The sequence below is a fragment of the Numenius arquata genome, chromosome 11, assembly GCF_964106895.1.
Source record: "Numenius arquata chromosome 11, bNumArq3.hap1.1, whole genome shotgun sequence".
Classification (NCBI taxonomy): domain Eukaryota; kingdom Metazoa; phylum Chordata; class Aves; order Charadriiformes; family Scolopacidae; genus Numenius; species Numenius arquata.
The window spans coordinates 12,161,642-12,178,411 of NC_133586.1; the positions used below are offsets into that span (position 1 = coordinate 12,161,642).

A 16,770-nucleotide genomic window follows, 5' to 3' on the forward strand; every position below is an offset into this window, starting at 1 on the left:
GTTAGTCTTTTCTCAAATAGATGTTGTACTTTGGGATCAAAGTCAAACTCTAATTGGGAGTTACATCCAGAGTTTTCTCTTCTCAATAGTCTTTAACTGATGAGTTCTGGTTTATAGCATGTTATTGGTCCCTAATTGCAAGGTTTTGAACGTTGGTGTTTATATTTCATCTTATTTCTCTCATTCACATGTCAAGATAAATTTAGTCTTGCATGATTCTCTGTATTGGTAATAGCTTCCAGCTCAATGTTGTCCACAATTTTTGATCCCATTCATTTTTTATTTCTCCATTGCAATGAATATTTTATAGGACCAGTCCCAAGACTGATCCCTGAAAGGCATTGCTAATATCCTCTCTCCATGGTGATTACTCCCCTTTTTAATATACCCTACTGTAATCTCCCCTTCAGCCAGCCCTGGAACCACCTTAAAGTTCTTAAATTCCTTCCTGTTATCTTCAGCTTACATAATAATTTTATTTGGGTTCTGTATTCTCTACTTAAACCTAAATAGCTTAAGTCATCTGTGTTATCCCAGTCTAAACTATCCACTATCTTATTTAAAAAAAACCCAAAACAAAACAAAAAAACAAAACCAAAAAAAGAGTTGACCTGTCTTTGATAAAAGTCATGCTGTAATTCATCCCATTTTCCCATTTGTTTCTTTGGCTTTAATTATCTATGTCCCATTTCAGTGTCTGCCTGCAGTTTATGGCATCCCTTCTTTTCTCCCCATCCATCTGTGAGTTTTCCAGCTGCTCCCCAGCCCACCCTGTTGCAGCCCACATCCATGCTCCATCACAGCTGTTTCCCATTCTTCCATAATGTTCCACCTGGCCCTCTCTCAATTTTTCTGAACTCCTGTGAAGCTTCCCACACGGTCTGTTTTATTCTGCAAATCTCCCTACTTTTCCTCGCACTTTTGCTATTCCCAGCTGCTGCACTGATCCTCTGAGTCTTCCCAACTTCTCTCAACGCTTTCTGAGGCCTCTCGAACTTAGCCAATTGTTCCTGTCTGCTCTTGGGGTCTCTCCTGGTCTTCACCTGCCATTCATGGCCCATTGCCACCTTCTTGCAACTTCTCTCCAATGACCACAACTCTTCCAAAGATCTCCTAAGGGCTATTGAAATTTAGCACTAGCATTTCTATTTAAATTTTTCACCTCTGAAGCAAGTGTAGACTTACATTGGCCTTGCTAACCATAACATTTAAGATGGTTCAGAGCCCGCTTGGAGAAAATGGTGATTTAAAGAACAGGATAACCAGCAAACCTTTCCAAACCAATCCTCTCCTCATTTCTTTCATGACTATGGGGGCTGCTGTACAGAGAATCAGAGAGTACATAGACCTATTCCACAATATAGGATAGGTGAAAATGTGATCCTCAGCTTTATTTTGAACCATGGTTTGGCCATCGCATGTTATGTGTATGTGTAGAAAGGAAGTATGAGCTCTTATAAAAGCAAAGCAGCCTGCTAAAGAATAAAGCATAGGAAAAAGTCAACAAAAATATACAGAGTGGCTTTTTTCTTTTTATTTTGCCCTATTTAAAAAACAAAATTAAAATGTTATTTTTTCTCTAGGTAATATTTGTGTGGTTTGAATTCATATAACTGTTATTGTTTCCATTATTTTAATGATAGTTTTCATGAAGAAGGAAGGTGCAGTAAGTGGGATCTTTAGAGTTAGTTTATTTGGAGTGGTCATTTCTATTTGAAATAATTCCAAGCCTGTTGTCTGCGAAAAGAATCTAGAAATCTTTTTAATGTCTTTGAAAAGTAGCGTAAGTCATATGTATGAGTATTTTCTCTCTCTCTCTCTCCCTCCCCCTCTGCCCCTTTGTCGACGTCTTCTGTCCACGTACACAAAATCTAATGAAATGTGGCTGCTGGGAGGAAAATTCTGCCCTGGCTTCTATTCCAGAAATGTTTTCTTTCTTTAAAAGTTCTTGATTTTCATTGTAGACATTGATGAATGTGCACTGAACATGCTGCTTTGTGACAACGGGCAATGCAGAAATACCCCTGGAAGTTTCACCTGCACCTGTCCAAAAGGATTTGTATACACTCCTGACCTAAAGACATGTGAAGGTAATTGGTAACACTCCATTTCATCCTAGTTTTATTCATTTGGATTGTTTTCAGATTGCCAGAAATACTTTGGACGTTGATGAGGAGGTAGTATGTAGAACTAAAAACTGCATAAAGAGATTATATGGGGAAGTAGGGGAATGAGGCTAGACAAGGCCAAAAATTAAAGCATTATATAACCTCATGGAATAGCCTATATTAGATCTGTATTAGCACTTTCCTTATTGACTACTGCCAGTGGGCCCACACTGTGCCAAGGATGAGAAAAACTTGAGAATAACCAAGTTTTGCAAATCTGTTATCTTGTGTGGAGAACAGAGCCAGATAGTTCCCAGTTTGAACCCCTTTTGAGTCATAGATAGGATGTGTATCCGATCATTTAAACAACACAGTCCATCACCATAAAGCATGGCAGTAGCTGGGTATCACAGAAAAATGAGACGATGCTTCCAAGATCAATGTTTTAATGTTCTAACATGTTAGTGTGCCTTTAGGACACGTGCATCATTAGTCTATTGTTGAAGAGTTTCATACTAGAAAAACAAAATATCAGGAAAACTGGTCATGAGAAAAGCTTCTTCCGTTTTTCCCTAACCTAAAAAAGGCCAAATGTTTTTTTGTTAATGCTTCCCGGCATTAATGGCAGTGTGTTTCTTTTCTAGATATTGATGAGTGTGAATCTAACCCCTGCGTCAATGGTGTGTGCAAAAACACACCAGGCTCTTTTGCATGTGAATGTTCTCCTGAAAGTACTTTGGATCCAACCAGAACCATCTGCATAGGTATTTATTCTTCTGAAGATTATATGTTTGCTGTTTGAAAATGTCCAGTAACATAGAAACACTGTATACCAAGTTTAGAAAATATTTAAAAATAACTTGTGTAGATAAATTCATTGGAAAACGTTACAGAAACAAATGCTAAGAAAGTGTTTGTTTCCACCATTGCTGTGGGTGCATGAAGTGTGATTAGCACTTGGGAGCATGGTGTGCTTCCATGTCAAATTTGAATAAGAGATGAAATCTTTTTTGTAACAAATACAGAAATGCTAAGACTACTTCTTCAGGACTATGCTCATGCACTTAATTCCTCCTGCAAGACAGGTGGACATGTTCTCTTTAAGATCTGCTCTCTGGAAAGGCCAGTTTTCGATTTGAAATAGGGCATGAGTGAGTTGTGTACAGTCCAGACCAGCTCAAGAGAAGCTACAGACAATGCTGCGACTCAGATCCTCTGTGGACTCCCTAGTTTCTTCCCTTACCTGTTCTGGAGGGACAGTAATCTATAGCTGTTCCCTAGTCAGTGAGGAAAACCGTGGAACTATAGCTCTGTCTGATCTTTAGCTACATCCTGCCACTGCCCGTATGGGAAGATCAGATATCCAGACTAGGGGATCGAATAGATCAATGGAAGAATTAGAAAGGGTTCACATACTACCCCATTCTTCTGCATGTGCCTCTAATCTGAGTTGTAATAAGTACACACAGGTCTTGAATGGCATTGAGATATTCACTGTTAAGGTCAATAAGCATAACCTAGGATTGCCACGGGCTCTGTGCTGGGACGATTTCAGGCTGTAGTCCAGCATAGAGAAGGATAAATTAAGAGCTTTTAAAATAAATTCAGATCTGATATGGTAAGTTACAATGAAAGGGTGATTCTTCTTTGTAGTTAAATTGAAGTGTGTTTGCAAATACATTATTGTATAATGCTAAACAATCTGCATGACAATACACTGGGGTTTTTTCCAAACAGAAACTGTTAAGGGTACCTGTTGGCAGAACATAGTGGATGGAAGATGTGAAATAAATATCAACGGAGCAACTCTGAAGTCCCAGTGCTGTTCCTCACTAGGTGCTGCTTGGGGAAGCCCGTGTACACCATGTGAACGAGGTAACCCTGTTCATTTTGCTCAGGAACCTAGGATTTTTCCTGTTCTGAGGATGGTCCAGATTATTGTCATAGAAGTTCGGGCACAGGCTAGACAAATTACTTGTTCTATTATCAAGCACTCATTCCTTATTCAGTCTGAAAAAGAGAAGTCTTAATATTTGAGAGGTAGCATGTAGCTATAGAAGGTTCTAACTTCAGATTTTATAGTAAACATTCTGAAAGTTTAAATTCTGAAGGGAAAGGACCACACCTATAGTCAGCATTACTTTAGCATGGTTTGTCATGATTAGTGATCTAGAGTTCTAATGATGTAGCAATAGATGCATGTTCCCTAGAGCTCCCAAGAAAATGTTTGCAACAAACGGATCTTTGGTGTGGTAATGGAGGGAGGAGAGGGAGTAGCCCTTGTTATTATACTCTGTAGATTAACTGATGACCTAGAGAATCATACGGTTGATCAAGAAATGGGTTGAGGTCTCTGCATATTCACTTGATAATTAGGCTAAACTGTCAGATGAGCTGGGAACCCAAAGATGAGCTGATGAATGCAGAAATGTGTGTGGCTTGTTATTTCTATATGCTGAAAGCTGCTAGTTTGCTCAAATCTGTAGTTAAATTCATCCTGTATATCTTAGCAGAATTCATCCTCAGCCATCCATGGTAAATAGGGCTGTAATGTACTGTGATCAAGTTAAATGAATTAATTGATTTGAATGAAGCAGGAATCATAAAACTGCTTTTGGGTTAGCTAGATAAGACACACAGGAAGCAAAAGAGGACAATGACTGACACCCTAGATAGTTTTTGTAGTTGCCCCATCTTATCTCTTTATTATTTCAGAAAATACTGAAATACTGTCTAAGCACTAAGACTTCTCATAGCAACAAACTTGAGATAATAATTCACATGATCAGTTTTGCACAATAAGTTAATGGTGAGTTTTGGACTGTAGCATTCTAAAAGATCACTTTTGTTTGTTTTACAGACCCAATATGTCAAAAGGGATATTCAAGAATAAGAGGAACATTGTGTGAAGGTATTTATTGTTGCCTTAACATAAATCAGAGCTTGAATGAAAAAATGTCAGTGTTTTGATTTAAGTGGTTAATTTAGCATAGAGGAACACTGCCAAATTCTTACCTCGTGTAGTTCCATTGACTTCATTAGAGTTATGTCAGGGATGAATTTGGTTTCAGTTTGTTTAACATTCCTACATACTCACAGTTTATCTCAAAGTACACACTTGCAAATATAGTGTCTACCAGTATAAGGAGATGGTTCTCTCTCTTCAAATACCATTAACTGTGTAACCTATTTGGGCAAAGTATTCATCTTATATATGTAATAAAACATGGCATTATTGATACAGTGGTATGACAAGTCATTACTATGCTTTAGAAGAAGAATGTTTAAAGGCTGTATTTCATAAGAAAGTTTTGGGGTTTTATTTTCTTAATCTTGGCTTTCTTCCATGCAACATTATATGAAATCAGACACGTTCCAAAGCATAGTTTCATTGTCGTTTTAAAAAAAAAAAAAAAGTAAAAGGAAAAAAAAGGCATCAGGACACAGTTAAACTTTGGTTAGAGAAAAAGCTGTAGATTTTTTTAATGTGTAGCTTTTTGCTTGGTATGAGATGACTCTATACTATTCTGTGAGAATTGAAGGTCCCACCCTATTTCATCTTCATTTGAATTGATTTGAACCCCTGGCAAAGTACTGCATATTTCCATAATATGCAGAAGCTCAGAGAGTCTCAAACTGCTGTGGGTCATCCTGACTGACAACATCTGACATGACACTGCAGTTAAAATATTTTCAAAAAATTACTCCCATATGTAGCTTCCATAAAGAAACATTGTTTTTCCCCTTAACAAAAAATAAAATTTTAAAAAAATTTAAAAAAGAGGAACACCCTCACACATAGTCTTTGCTTTCCAAATGATGACTGAATACCTTGGCGCGTCTGTGCTGCAGACCCACTGTACATAACTTATCTGACCTCAGCAACACTTTCTGGAGTGTGTAAGTGAAAGAAAAGGGAAAAAAAAAAAGTGGCCCCACCTATCTCTCTTCACAAGGAAAGTTTTAGAACATTTTCAACACTGCTGGGATGGAAAGTTTATGCTTCCAAGATGTAGACATAACTGTTTTCAGCATTTCCTTTACCAGCACTTCGGATTACATCTATTACATGCTTTAATCTTTCTCATTTCAATGGGACCTGGATAGCCCTAGATTTTTCAGAGTAGTTTCCCCTGCTTTTAACATACTGAAGCCGTATTTGGGTTTCAACCAATGTAAGCATTTTCCAAGACAGGGGAAGATCTCTAGGAAATTTACTGGCAAGTGAGAGACAGGACAAGGGAGTAAGTTTAGTTCCCAAAAGGTGATACTCAGTTCTCCAATACACAGCCCATGTAAAATGAGTAATGGACCTTGTGCAAGGAAATAACCAAGCTAAATTGGCAGTGTTTCTCTAGTTTACGGGTGAGCCCTGGAGTTGTCTGCTGGAGTATGGCTCACAGGCTGTGAACTGCCTTTCAGTGGTTTCAATAGTCCACGGGTTTTTTTACTTCCTGCCTTCCAGTCAATATGGGCCCTTTATTTATAATATCCGTTCAAGGGCAGAGGCCACTGATGTCCACCCCACGCTTATCCTCCACCCTGCTCTGTGTGGTTTGAGAGCTGTGGAGTCTGTTCGCACTGGGAGTTTTGTCTGGAGGCTTAGTGAGTCCAACCTACCCACTTCTTGATTACTCTATACCTCAGTGTTCAGCTATAGATTATCAGAGTCATTCTTTTCTCGTTTCTTGTTCTTCTCCTCTCCTGTCACACTTCATCTTGGGCCATAATTAATGCTGGAGGCTTTTTCCTGAAGGCAGTGGTGAAGCACATGCTTTTCACAAAGGACAGTGGTGGAAGGACCCCACACTTAGATTACTAAACATTTTTTTATGCTCAGGCCAAGCTATCACAGTTAATCAAATTATCCTTACCCAAAAGTGCTAAATTTGCCACTTAAATATAGAAATATAATCTTTACTTAATGAACTTAAACTCTGTGTGCAGTCATAAGGAGTTTATTTTAATCTATATAAAGTTACTGATTGCTGACAAGGTCATGGGGCCAGATTTCAAACAGTGTTGTAGTTTCCAGACATGCAGAGGTGTGCCTGAGAAGACACAAACATTAAAAATACAGAAATGGAAAAAAAAAGTTAAAAAAGCCACAGCATAACTTAATCTCTTTGGAATAATGCATAATCTCATTATGCACTTACCTTTGTCTTTCTTTGCCCATTTGCTTCAAAAATCTGGCCCACAGTGAGTATGAAAATTGATACAATTTTTAAATGCCTCTCCCTTTTTTTTTTACTTTTGAGTTTGATTTCAGTATATGTGGGAATGGCAAATAGCAATATGTATTATTTCTAATCATCATCAGTTTTCTGTAATTAATTGGTTCTGGCTGACTAGTATAGGAAATCCTCAATATTTGGAATTTTGTCGGGCCATGTAAACTGCTGTGATTTTGTATTTTATCCTAAAAAACAAACATTAGAATGTTCATATTTTTTCTGATTTTTTTATATACAGCATTCTAGTGATTACTTTTATTCACATTTTGTTTGGAAATAGATGTAAATGAATGTGAGGTGTTTCCTGGAGTCTGTACAAACGGGCAGTGTGTCAATACCTTGGGTTCGTTTGTTTGCCAGTGCCCCAATGGAATGACTCTAGATGCTTCTGGACGGACATGTCTTGGTAGGTATTAATTCCATTTACAGGTCTACTAGGGGAGAGCAAATCTATGTGGTGAGCAATATTTGTGCTGCTTGTTTTCTTACAAGAACGGAAAATTATTTCTGTTCACATAAGTAATTTTCAAATGGAATCAATCAGGGACATGAGCTTAGTTCAACTGGAATATGAACAGACTGCAGTAGGAGTAGCTAAAGCCCATCACCATCTGCTAGCTGGTGAATCGCGTTTAGTTCCCTACAGATCATCTGTGCTCTTAGCACTCTTCATCGGCAGCCCCACTGAAATCACCACGGTCAAAAGGGTGTAGGGGGGACTGCTGTGGGCCAGGACTCAGGTGTCTGAGGTGGGACGTGGTGTTCCTAGCCACACCGTACACCTCAATGGAGGATGCAACAGAATATCAAAGTTTTGCATGCTGTCCATCCAAAGCACCTTTGTCCCTTTATGACAGTAAATGCCTAAGATTTGTCTCGGAAGAGGGCATAGCTTGTAGTAATTAAAAGGCCTTATATAGATATGATAAGCTGGAATGCTTAAAGTCTTCTGATCCAAAATTTACTTTGTGTGGAGCACCATTATCAGAATGGTGCTTTAAACTTACTTCAACTCTTAATTTCTGAGTTTACCGCTAATATTTTGATGTTAGAAATTATGCAGTGTGCTTGGTATGTTCCTGTGAGTCCACAAAAACACAGAGCAAACTGTCTTGTGAAGAGTTTCTGGAAAAGGATTCCTCTGCAGTGAACTAAATACTCTCTTTCTCTCTCAACATATTGTTCAATTGCCCAACAGACATTCGCTTGGAGAGTTGCTATCTGCAGCATGAAGATGAGCAATGCACCTCACAAATCCCAGGCCGACACCGAATGGATGCTTGCTGCTGTTCAGTGGGAGCAGCATGGGGCTTTGAGTGTGAGGAGTGTCCTCTGAAGGGATCACCTGAATTTGAAGCTCTTTGTCCAAGAGGACCTGGGTTCTCTACGAAAATAGAGATAACTGGGAAACCTTTCTCTAAAGGTATGTGATCCTTTTGTGGTTCATTGCCAGCAAATCCCACTGGGTTTTCCTCCTACTCTTCCCTTGGACAATTCCTGTGGGTTTGAAGATTTCAATGAGAGTCAGGCACTTCGCTCACCTTAAGGCACATTTGAAAATCCAGTTAGATTTCATGGAAATTAAGCCCAGAATAAGATAATTTAGTCTGTGTCACTAACCATTAAATGCTACATAATGCTGCGGCTTCAAAACACTAAATTTGTGTCTCTACTAGAGAGGTTAATTGTGCCTGAATTTGCCTCCTGTGTTGCATCTAATGGCACCTCTGGCTGATGGAATAACTTTGAAAACCGGGCACCTCTTAGAGCAAGAACTGGAACAAACTGAGCAGTCAGCTTTGGATGCATTGAAAGAGCAATCCTTCTTACCTGTGCAGGGTGTAATAACTTTAATTCTACTGTGGAGCAAGCAAGGGAAGGTGAATAATTTTGGGAATTTCTTGTAGAGCTACTTGGAGAAGTAGAAAAAAATGTTTCCAGGATGATAGCTCAAGTCAGCAGAATTTAATTTACTGTAAACCAAGTCTTGTTATGACTGTTGTTGGTAAGCTTCCAACATTAAACGGGAATCACACAGTGACACTCTAGCATCATTTGCTGAAAGCCATCTTTTCAGGGTTACCACTGGTGTTAAGCTGGACAGTGTCAGAAGAACAAATGGATGTGAATATGTTTATAAAGGAAGCCAGTTACCCCAAACCTAAACATTCTGAAGTCTGAAAGGAGAGGGAAATATATATGAATGACAATTGCTGTTGCTAGTTTTGTGTGTTTTGTATGGTTTCCATTGTTTTTGTATGAAGTGATAACATCATATGTGCTTACTGTTTCATTTTTAGATATCAATGAATGTAAAATGGTCCCCAGTCTTTGTACCCATGGAAAATGCAGAAATACTATTGGCAGTTTTAAGTGTAGATGTGACAGTGGATTTGCCCTTGATTCTGAAGAGAGGAATTGCACAGGTAAACTGCATGGATATATCTCTCATAACTTTGATTTGAGAAGGAAAAACTGAACTCCTTTGAAAATATTGTGAATGTGTTTTGTGTTACAGATATTGATGAATGCCGCATCTCTCCTGATCTTTGTGGCCAAGGCATCTGTGTCAATACTCCTGGAGACTTTGAATGTGAATGTTTTGAAGGCTATGAAAGTGGATTTATGATGATGAAAAACTGCATGGGTATGTTTTTTACAGACCATAGATGTGCAGTAGTATGCTATATGCTACTATGCTATGCAGGGGTTTTTTGTGGGTTTTATTTTTTTTGAAGGTTTGATAGTGCCTGGGTTTAGATCTCTCTCATTTTGTGTCTTATTAAAGCTCACTTCAACTTGATTTCCACCCCAAATGAGTGGGGACTTTGCTGCTTCTGCAGGATGCCACAGCAGAATTGAGCAAGGGACAGGATTCTAGGATGTTAAATTTATCCCCACAATCCTCATTTTGCTAAGTGAGACACCATCCTGAACTTTGAAGTTAGAGTAGATTAAAATTTAGAAGCAGCCTTTTTTGAATTTATTTTATTTTATTTTTTTAACTGCACTGCAGTGTAAGGGATGACTTGTTTGAGGAAAGGCTCCAGGTCCAACCTAGTCAGACGGTGCTGTGTAGGGTAGCAGACTATGGGGAGGGATGGGCTGCTGCTGTGGCAGTGCTGGCTCCTGCAGTGATGTGCCTTCCCTTCTCCCCACAGACATTGATGAGTGTCAGCGCAATCCCCTTCTCTGCCGAGGTGGCACATGCATCAACACAGAGGGAAGTTTCCGGTGCGATTGTCCTCCAGGCCATCAGATATCACCAAATATATCTGCATGTATAGGTGAGACGTGCAGACAAAATCAATGTTGTGCCCAGCTTTTCATACCACTCTTGTGCTGCATGTGCATTTACAATGTTTTCTTTAGTGTCATTTTCATTCAGACCTAAAACTCTTTTTCTTTTGCAACAGACATTAATGAATGTGACTTAAGCACCAACCTGTGCCGAAATGGACATTGTGTCAACCTGATTGGAAAGTATCAGTGTGCGTGCAACCCTGGATATCAGTCCACACCTGACAAGTTGTACTGTGTTGGTAAGGGCAAAATCTACACGGGGTCTCTAGCAAATAGGGAAGATAAAACATAACCAATTGTTTCATTTTTAGTAGTTGTATAAAGACATTTCTAACTGTGATTCAAAAATCTAGTACACTCTGTCAAAATAGTATACAAAAAGCCCCAAAATGTGCACATCCATTACTTGTGAGGAATGAAAGAAATTATGTCAGCACTACAGTTAATTAGGTAGTAGCTTATTTTCTCTAGTAAATCAATCATGATGCATAAAATAGCATATTATTCTAAATAGCCTAAGACTTCAAACTTTGATTATTAAGAGGGAATACCTTGTTAAATCCCAAGTTCTATATTTTATTAAAAATCAGCATTCCTGGCAGACCATGGACTAGAATCATGTGGTTTGATTGAATTTGTCCTAATTTGATCTGCAATTGTCTCAAATATGGGGCCTTTCCAGTAACTATTTCCTTAAAGCCACATTTTGTAAATGGCATTTATCCTAAATCATGTCTTGTGCACTCTTATATGCATACGTTTTGTTGTGCCATGGAAATACATGAAAAATCCACTGGCTTTAATTCTGCCTGGTAGATATTTTTTCCCTTGATCCTTACAAAAACTTCACTGCCTTCATGATACTATGGTAACCCAGCAGTGGTATTTTGATATATATAGAAATAGAACTGCAGAGGTATTTGTATATGTAGTCGGATCATCTCTTTTCCTCATCTTCCTGACATCCATCCCAATGCCTATATTTGCAAACACTTGAATGTTCAAGAAGAGTGCAAATATCAAGTGTGGGTTCTGGATTGATGCTGTTTTGGAAAGCTGACTCAAAGTGTGTCCTTGAAATGTGCTTTAAAGTAAAAAATAATGTGGGTTTTAACTGTAATTTTCTCCTTTTTTTTAGATATTGATGAGTGCAGTATAATGAATGGAGGCTGTGAGAACTTCTGTACAAATTCGGAGGGCAGCTATGAATGTAGCTGTAAACAAGGCTTTGCGCTCATGCCAGACCACAGGACATGCACTGGTAAGGGAGGTTGTTGGGAACTTTTCTGCTGGAAGTGTTTATTTCAATAGTTCAAAAATGGACTTTTTTTTTTTTCTAAGATTAAAGCTATTGTAACAAATATACTGTTAAAAAAAAAAAGTAATGAATGCATAGAAAGTTTTTTTTCTAAAGTAAACATCTCCAAAATGTCAGAATTGGACAACTGAAGAACTGAATTGCTTTGAAGGGAATTGATTCTTCATAATTTCAGAAAATGTACAAGTTTATTCTGAACTTGGTAACAAGAAGCTGTAATTTTTTCTGTAGGAGATAAATTTTCTCCCTTAAGGTGTTCTATTAGATCCAAATCCCAAATATGTTGAAGTCAATGGAAAGAAACATCATTAATACAAGCAAAAATGCTCTGCATGTGTACTGTATGGTTCTATTGGAGAGAGAATATGCAGAAATGCTAGAAAAGGAGCTGATTGCCCTGTTCTGAGGTTGTGTGGTATCTGCTCTTAAGCAAGCAAGAAAATTGCTATTTTTAATTCTTTGTTTAATGCAAGTATGCTGCATTACTTCAAAACTGAACAACTTTCAGTCCAACTGAAATCTGAATAGCATGAATCTATCTTCAGAAACAGCTCTCTTGCACTCTAAACAGGGTTTGTGAGAAAATTTTCAGAGCTCTGTAACAGCCAGGTGATCTCCCTTGGGAGTCTGGGAATCATAATCCCAGTAAGTGAGTTGTACGTGGTGATTTCCACATAGGTTGCTGGAAGGATAGTTCTACCCTACTCTTCCCTTACTTCTTGCTGCACAACCACTGGCCCGCTGAGGCATGTGAATATTTGCGAGCTGTTTGCCAATTCCATCCAAGAGATCCTTGAAGAGCATGAGAAATATAACAGGGTTAATCCCTTGGGATAGAATTGCCTTTATAGTTGAACAAATGGAGAGTTTTCTATACCGAATTAATCGAGAGAGCTCACATTTAGAATTTGTAAATATTTATAGACCTCTGACCAGGGTCTCAATTACCCTGAGGCTGCTTGCTACCATTCCAAAGGATAACAGAGCCCTAAAGCATAGTTAAATGTAGTTTGCCCCCACATTGTAGCTTGCATTGTCAGAAAGATGCAAAATAGCCAATCTTCAGCAAGCACTGGACCCTTGCTCAAAGGAAGAAATGAACTGGAAAAAGTGCAAATTTGACTGACCCTGAAATTAGGTGTTTCAAACCCTAAAATATTTAGATTAGAAATAGTTTGGTTTAGGTCAAGTTTCTAGACAAGGCAAGTTCATACAAAAACTTACCCAAACTTTGGAATAGAAAACTACCATCTTGCCCTTCTCAAAATGAAAAAGGGAGGAAGCAATTGCCTTTGCTGTGGGGAAGGGATGGATTCTCAGTGGTTTTGTTCACACATTAACTTGACCATAAACATGTCCATAGAAGTTTGTAGTCAGATCCTACCTGGGTGAGGAATAAAAAAACCATCTGATATTAGTTGCAAGTTTTTGCATATTTATATCCAGCCTTGACTCTGAAAAATAGAATTTCATTCATAGGCCAGCCAGTAATAGCTATTAGGTATTCATTTTCATACTCTCCTCTAAGAAAGACTTGAATGCAATAGCCAACACATACTAAAGTTTAAATAGGAGAAATACCAGACACCTTTGATGTCAAGTCAAACTTTATCAAAGAAAATACCCAGAGGTGTGAGGTGTCACCTTCACCACCCTTTTAGTTTACAAAAATGCTGCTGCTTTCTCTTGAAGAGATGTTAATTGTATATATAAACACTTGGTGACTATTCAAAACTCACATGCTGAACTTTTTCCTCTGCCTAAACTGAGTGAAAAATAAGAAAAAATGTATTTTGTGACATTTTCTACTGGATATCTGGTTTTACTGTTAGATGTTTGTGCATGGTACAAGATACCATAGCACTGTGACCTGAGTATGTGAAACACATATTTTACATTTTCAGTTTGCTCTCTGTGTGAACATGTCTTTTATCTTTAACATCACACAAAGCTAGAAGCCATTACAGAATATATTTCTTGATAATTGAGCTGGTAAGAATGCTGTTCAGTTCAGTAGCAGGTCAGGTTTGAATTGGTGAGGTTATGCATAAATAATCAGCTCAATTAGGAGAAACAACAGGTTCTTTGTCAGCTGATTTTCCCCCAACTGTGAAATCAGTACAGTGACAGGTTAGTAAATAAAGTTCTTTATTTCTGTCATTATTATCCCCATTTCTAGAGCTTAATTTTGCATGTTAATTCAAATTCCATTCCAAATTAACATTTCCAGGCTAATGTCCATGCCAACATTATTTGCTTGTTAAGATGAACAGGGACTGGTCAGCCTTCTTCCTTGCAGAAGTTGTGTATCCACACAAACACTAGCTGCTAGAAATACAGAAGAATAATGAACATAATATTTTAAGTTAAAGTGAGTTCATTTTCTGCAGCTGCATAATTACTGCAATCCACAATAGACTGGTCTGATAATGAGTTACACCCTTTCTCTTGGAGGGGGTTCCTGAATCTTGTCTTTTTGTGCTGATTTTTTTCCCATGGTATCACTAGGCAGAGTTTCTGATTTTTGCTCTTGCTGGTCTATGTTGGTGCTGACACAGGGAGATTCTAGGGATTTTTACAAGGAACACTAATATAACCCCAGGGACTCTGAAAGATTCCAGACCTTAGCATGGCTGCATTAATATAATAAAGTGTCCGCTTCTACAGCTTGGCCCCAATCAGTGATGGCCAATTCCATGAACTGAGAAAGCAACTTACATGCTAGAGGATGTAAATATATGGCTGGCCTGACCAGTCAGCTGAAATGTTAAAAAAAAACCCCATAAAATCTCTTACTGAAATAAATATGTACTGTAATTATTCCCATCATGAGTTGGACTCTGTTTCCAGTGTTTCACCACCCTTGAGATCTGCAGAGGTATTCTGCATGTATGATGGCTTTTTTAAAATCTGTAAAGTCCAGTACTTTTGTCACTGAATTTGACTTCAGAGCTTCCGTTGACTTCAACAATTATTGACTGTATCCAAGAATCTCCAACTGTATGTAGCCGTGTGGTGTGACGAAGATTCTGTTTGGTTTTTTTTCTGTCAATGACTTTTTTACCTACAAAGTTGGTTCCTCTTTCCATTGGAGTCAGCGGGGGATGTTTGCCACTGACTTTTGCTGGGGATGAAGAGCTTACTCATCAGGACAATTTTGCAACATACCACTCAGTTATTTGCAAGGATTCAATCTTCTTCATGTTTTTCAGAGCATTAAAATGTTTGCTTGCCATGATTATGGTTAGTTGCATTGCATAAAGATAGCATATTTTAGTCTGATTTTTTTCCCCTATAGATATTGATGAGTGTGAAGACAATCCTAACATCTGTGATGGAGGCCAGTGTACAAACATTCCAGGAGAATACAGGTGTCTTTGCTATGATGGATTCATGGCATCTGAAGACATGAAGACTTGCATAGGTAAGTGAAAGTACTTATTTTCCAATCTGCTTTAACGAGGGAAAAATTATTTATTAAGGCATTATTTCCAAGTAGACAGCCAACGATACGTAAAGAGTATTACTCTTCTGCCCTAACTCTGGCCACTTGACTGTAGGACCAGTCCCATTGCACAAGCTATGTTTATCAAATGCAGATGTAATCTCTGTATATCCCTGTGGATTAGAATGCAAACATGATGATCTATAGCATCGTGTTTTGGGTCTTCTTCCAGTGAGGTTTTCATGCAGCTCAGATGAAGAGTGCTTGCGCTCTTTGTCTAGTGCTAGCAGATGATGCCGTGGAAAATTTCTAGCAAGATGAATCACCAGTACTGATTTAAACTTCTCTCAAAAACAAAATTATGTGCAAGTGGTGTACCTTGGTAGAACAAAGTCACAAAACAGTGTATCTTCAAAACCAAATGTTCACATTTAAATTAAAGAACTGCAGCGTATTTGAGGAGAAATGTTTGTACAAAACTAGGTAATGTATGCATGCATATACAAATATACATAGAAAGCATCAATAAATAGTCATATTCGTTCTTTGGATAATATGCTGAATCTTAGTCTCTATTTTTAAGGAAAGTTGGAATTAAAGTTATGTTAATACAGATACAGTAATAGAGCAGTGTTAAACTAGATCTCGAAATGTACACTTGGTAAGAAATAACTAACGTAAGCAGTTTTCTCTTTACATACATAGACCCATTTTGTACCAAAACATCATATTTCAAGAGAATTTTTGCCTTACTTTCTAAGAACGTTATTTAATAAATCTTAATTAATGTGGGTTTTTTTAGATGTTAATGAGTGTGATCTGCATCCAAACATCTGTCTGAGTGGAACCTGTGAGAATACAAAAGGCTCATTTATCTGTCATTGTGATATGGGATATTCAGGCAAGAAAGGCACAACTGGTTGCACAGGTATGTTTTAAAGTTTAATTATTAACTTTTAGTTAAACTCGTGAGTCTGCATGCCCTTTTCTCTAGTGTTCAAAACCTCCTCTCACTGTGCTTTTCACTTATTTGTGCTAAATATTGTATCTCTTTTGCAAAAATTTGCTGAGCTTGTGTTCCGCTGAACTTCAGCGGCACTGCATTCAGCCTGATGCTGCTTCTGCTGAAACAGGTGACAAAATGTCCACTGGGAACAAAATTGGGCTTATTACTGCATTTTTGTTGGTCTAAGAGAACAGAAAATGCCATTGCCTGTAACTCAACAGACTCCTGAGGACCTCAGTGCATTTGGGTCAGTTATTTGTATACTGTGCATGCAAATAATAGGTATCTGTTCCAAGTGTTATTTTGGCAAACACAGATGGCTCGAAATATGTGCTAAAATATATTTTCAGTTT

The 16,770-nt window shown here is 38.1% G+C and overlaps 1 protein-coding gene across 1 annotated transcript in view; it reads left to right on the top strand.

Annotated features, from left to right (window-relative positions):
* Nucleotides 1-16,770, top strand: part of FBN1 (fibrillin 1) — a 154,825-nt gene that overhangs the window by 88,456 nt on the left and 49,599 nt on the right. Inside the window, exons 19-31 of the mRNA XM_074155888.1 lie at nucleotides 1,965-2,090; nucleotides 2,753-2,872; nucleotides 3,846-3,983; nucleotides 4,969-5,019; nucleotides 7,626-7,751; nucleotides 8,544-8,768; nucleotides 9,646-9,771; nucleotides 9,864-9,992; nucleotides 10,507-10,632; nucleotides 10,762-10,887; nucleotides 11,787-11,909; nucleotides 15,265-15,390; nucleotides 16,214-16,339. Of these exons, the coding sequence (XP_074011989.1) occupies nucleotides 1,965-2,090; nucleotides 2,753-2,872; nucleotides 3,846-3,983; nucleotides 4,969-5,019; nucleotides 7,626-7,751; nucleotides 8,544-8,768; nucleotides 9,646-9,771; nucleotides 9,864-9,992; nucleotides 10,507-10,632; nucleotides 10,762-10,887; nucleotides 11,787-11,909; nucleotides 15,265-15,390; nucleotides 16,214-16,339 (1,668 nt within the window). The remainder of the gene's footprint in view (nucleotides 1-1,964; nucleotides 2,091-2,752; nucleotides 2,873-3,845; nucleotides 3,984-4,968; nucleotides 5,020-7,625; nucleotides 7,752-8,543; nucleotides 8,769-9,645; nucleotides 9,772-9,863; nucleotides 9,993-10,506; nucleotides 10,633-10,761; nucleotides 10,888-11,786; nucleotides 11,910-15,264; nucleotides 15,391-16,213; nucleotides 16,340-16,770) is intronic.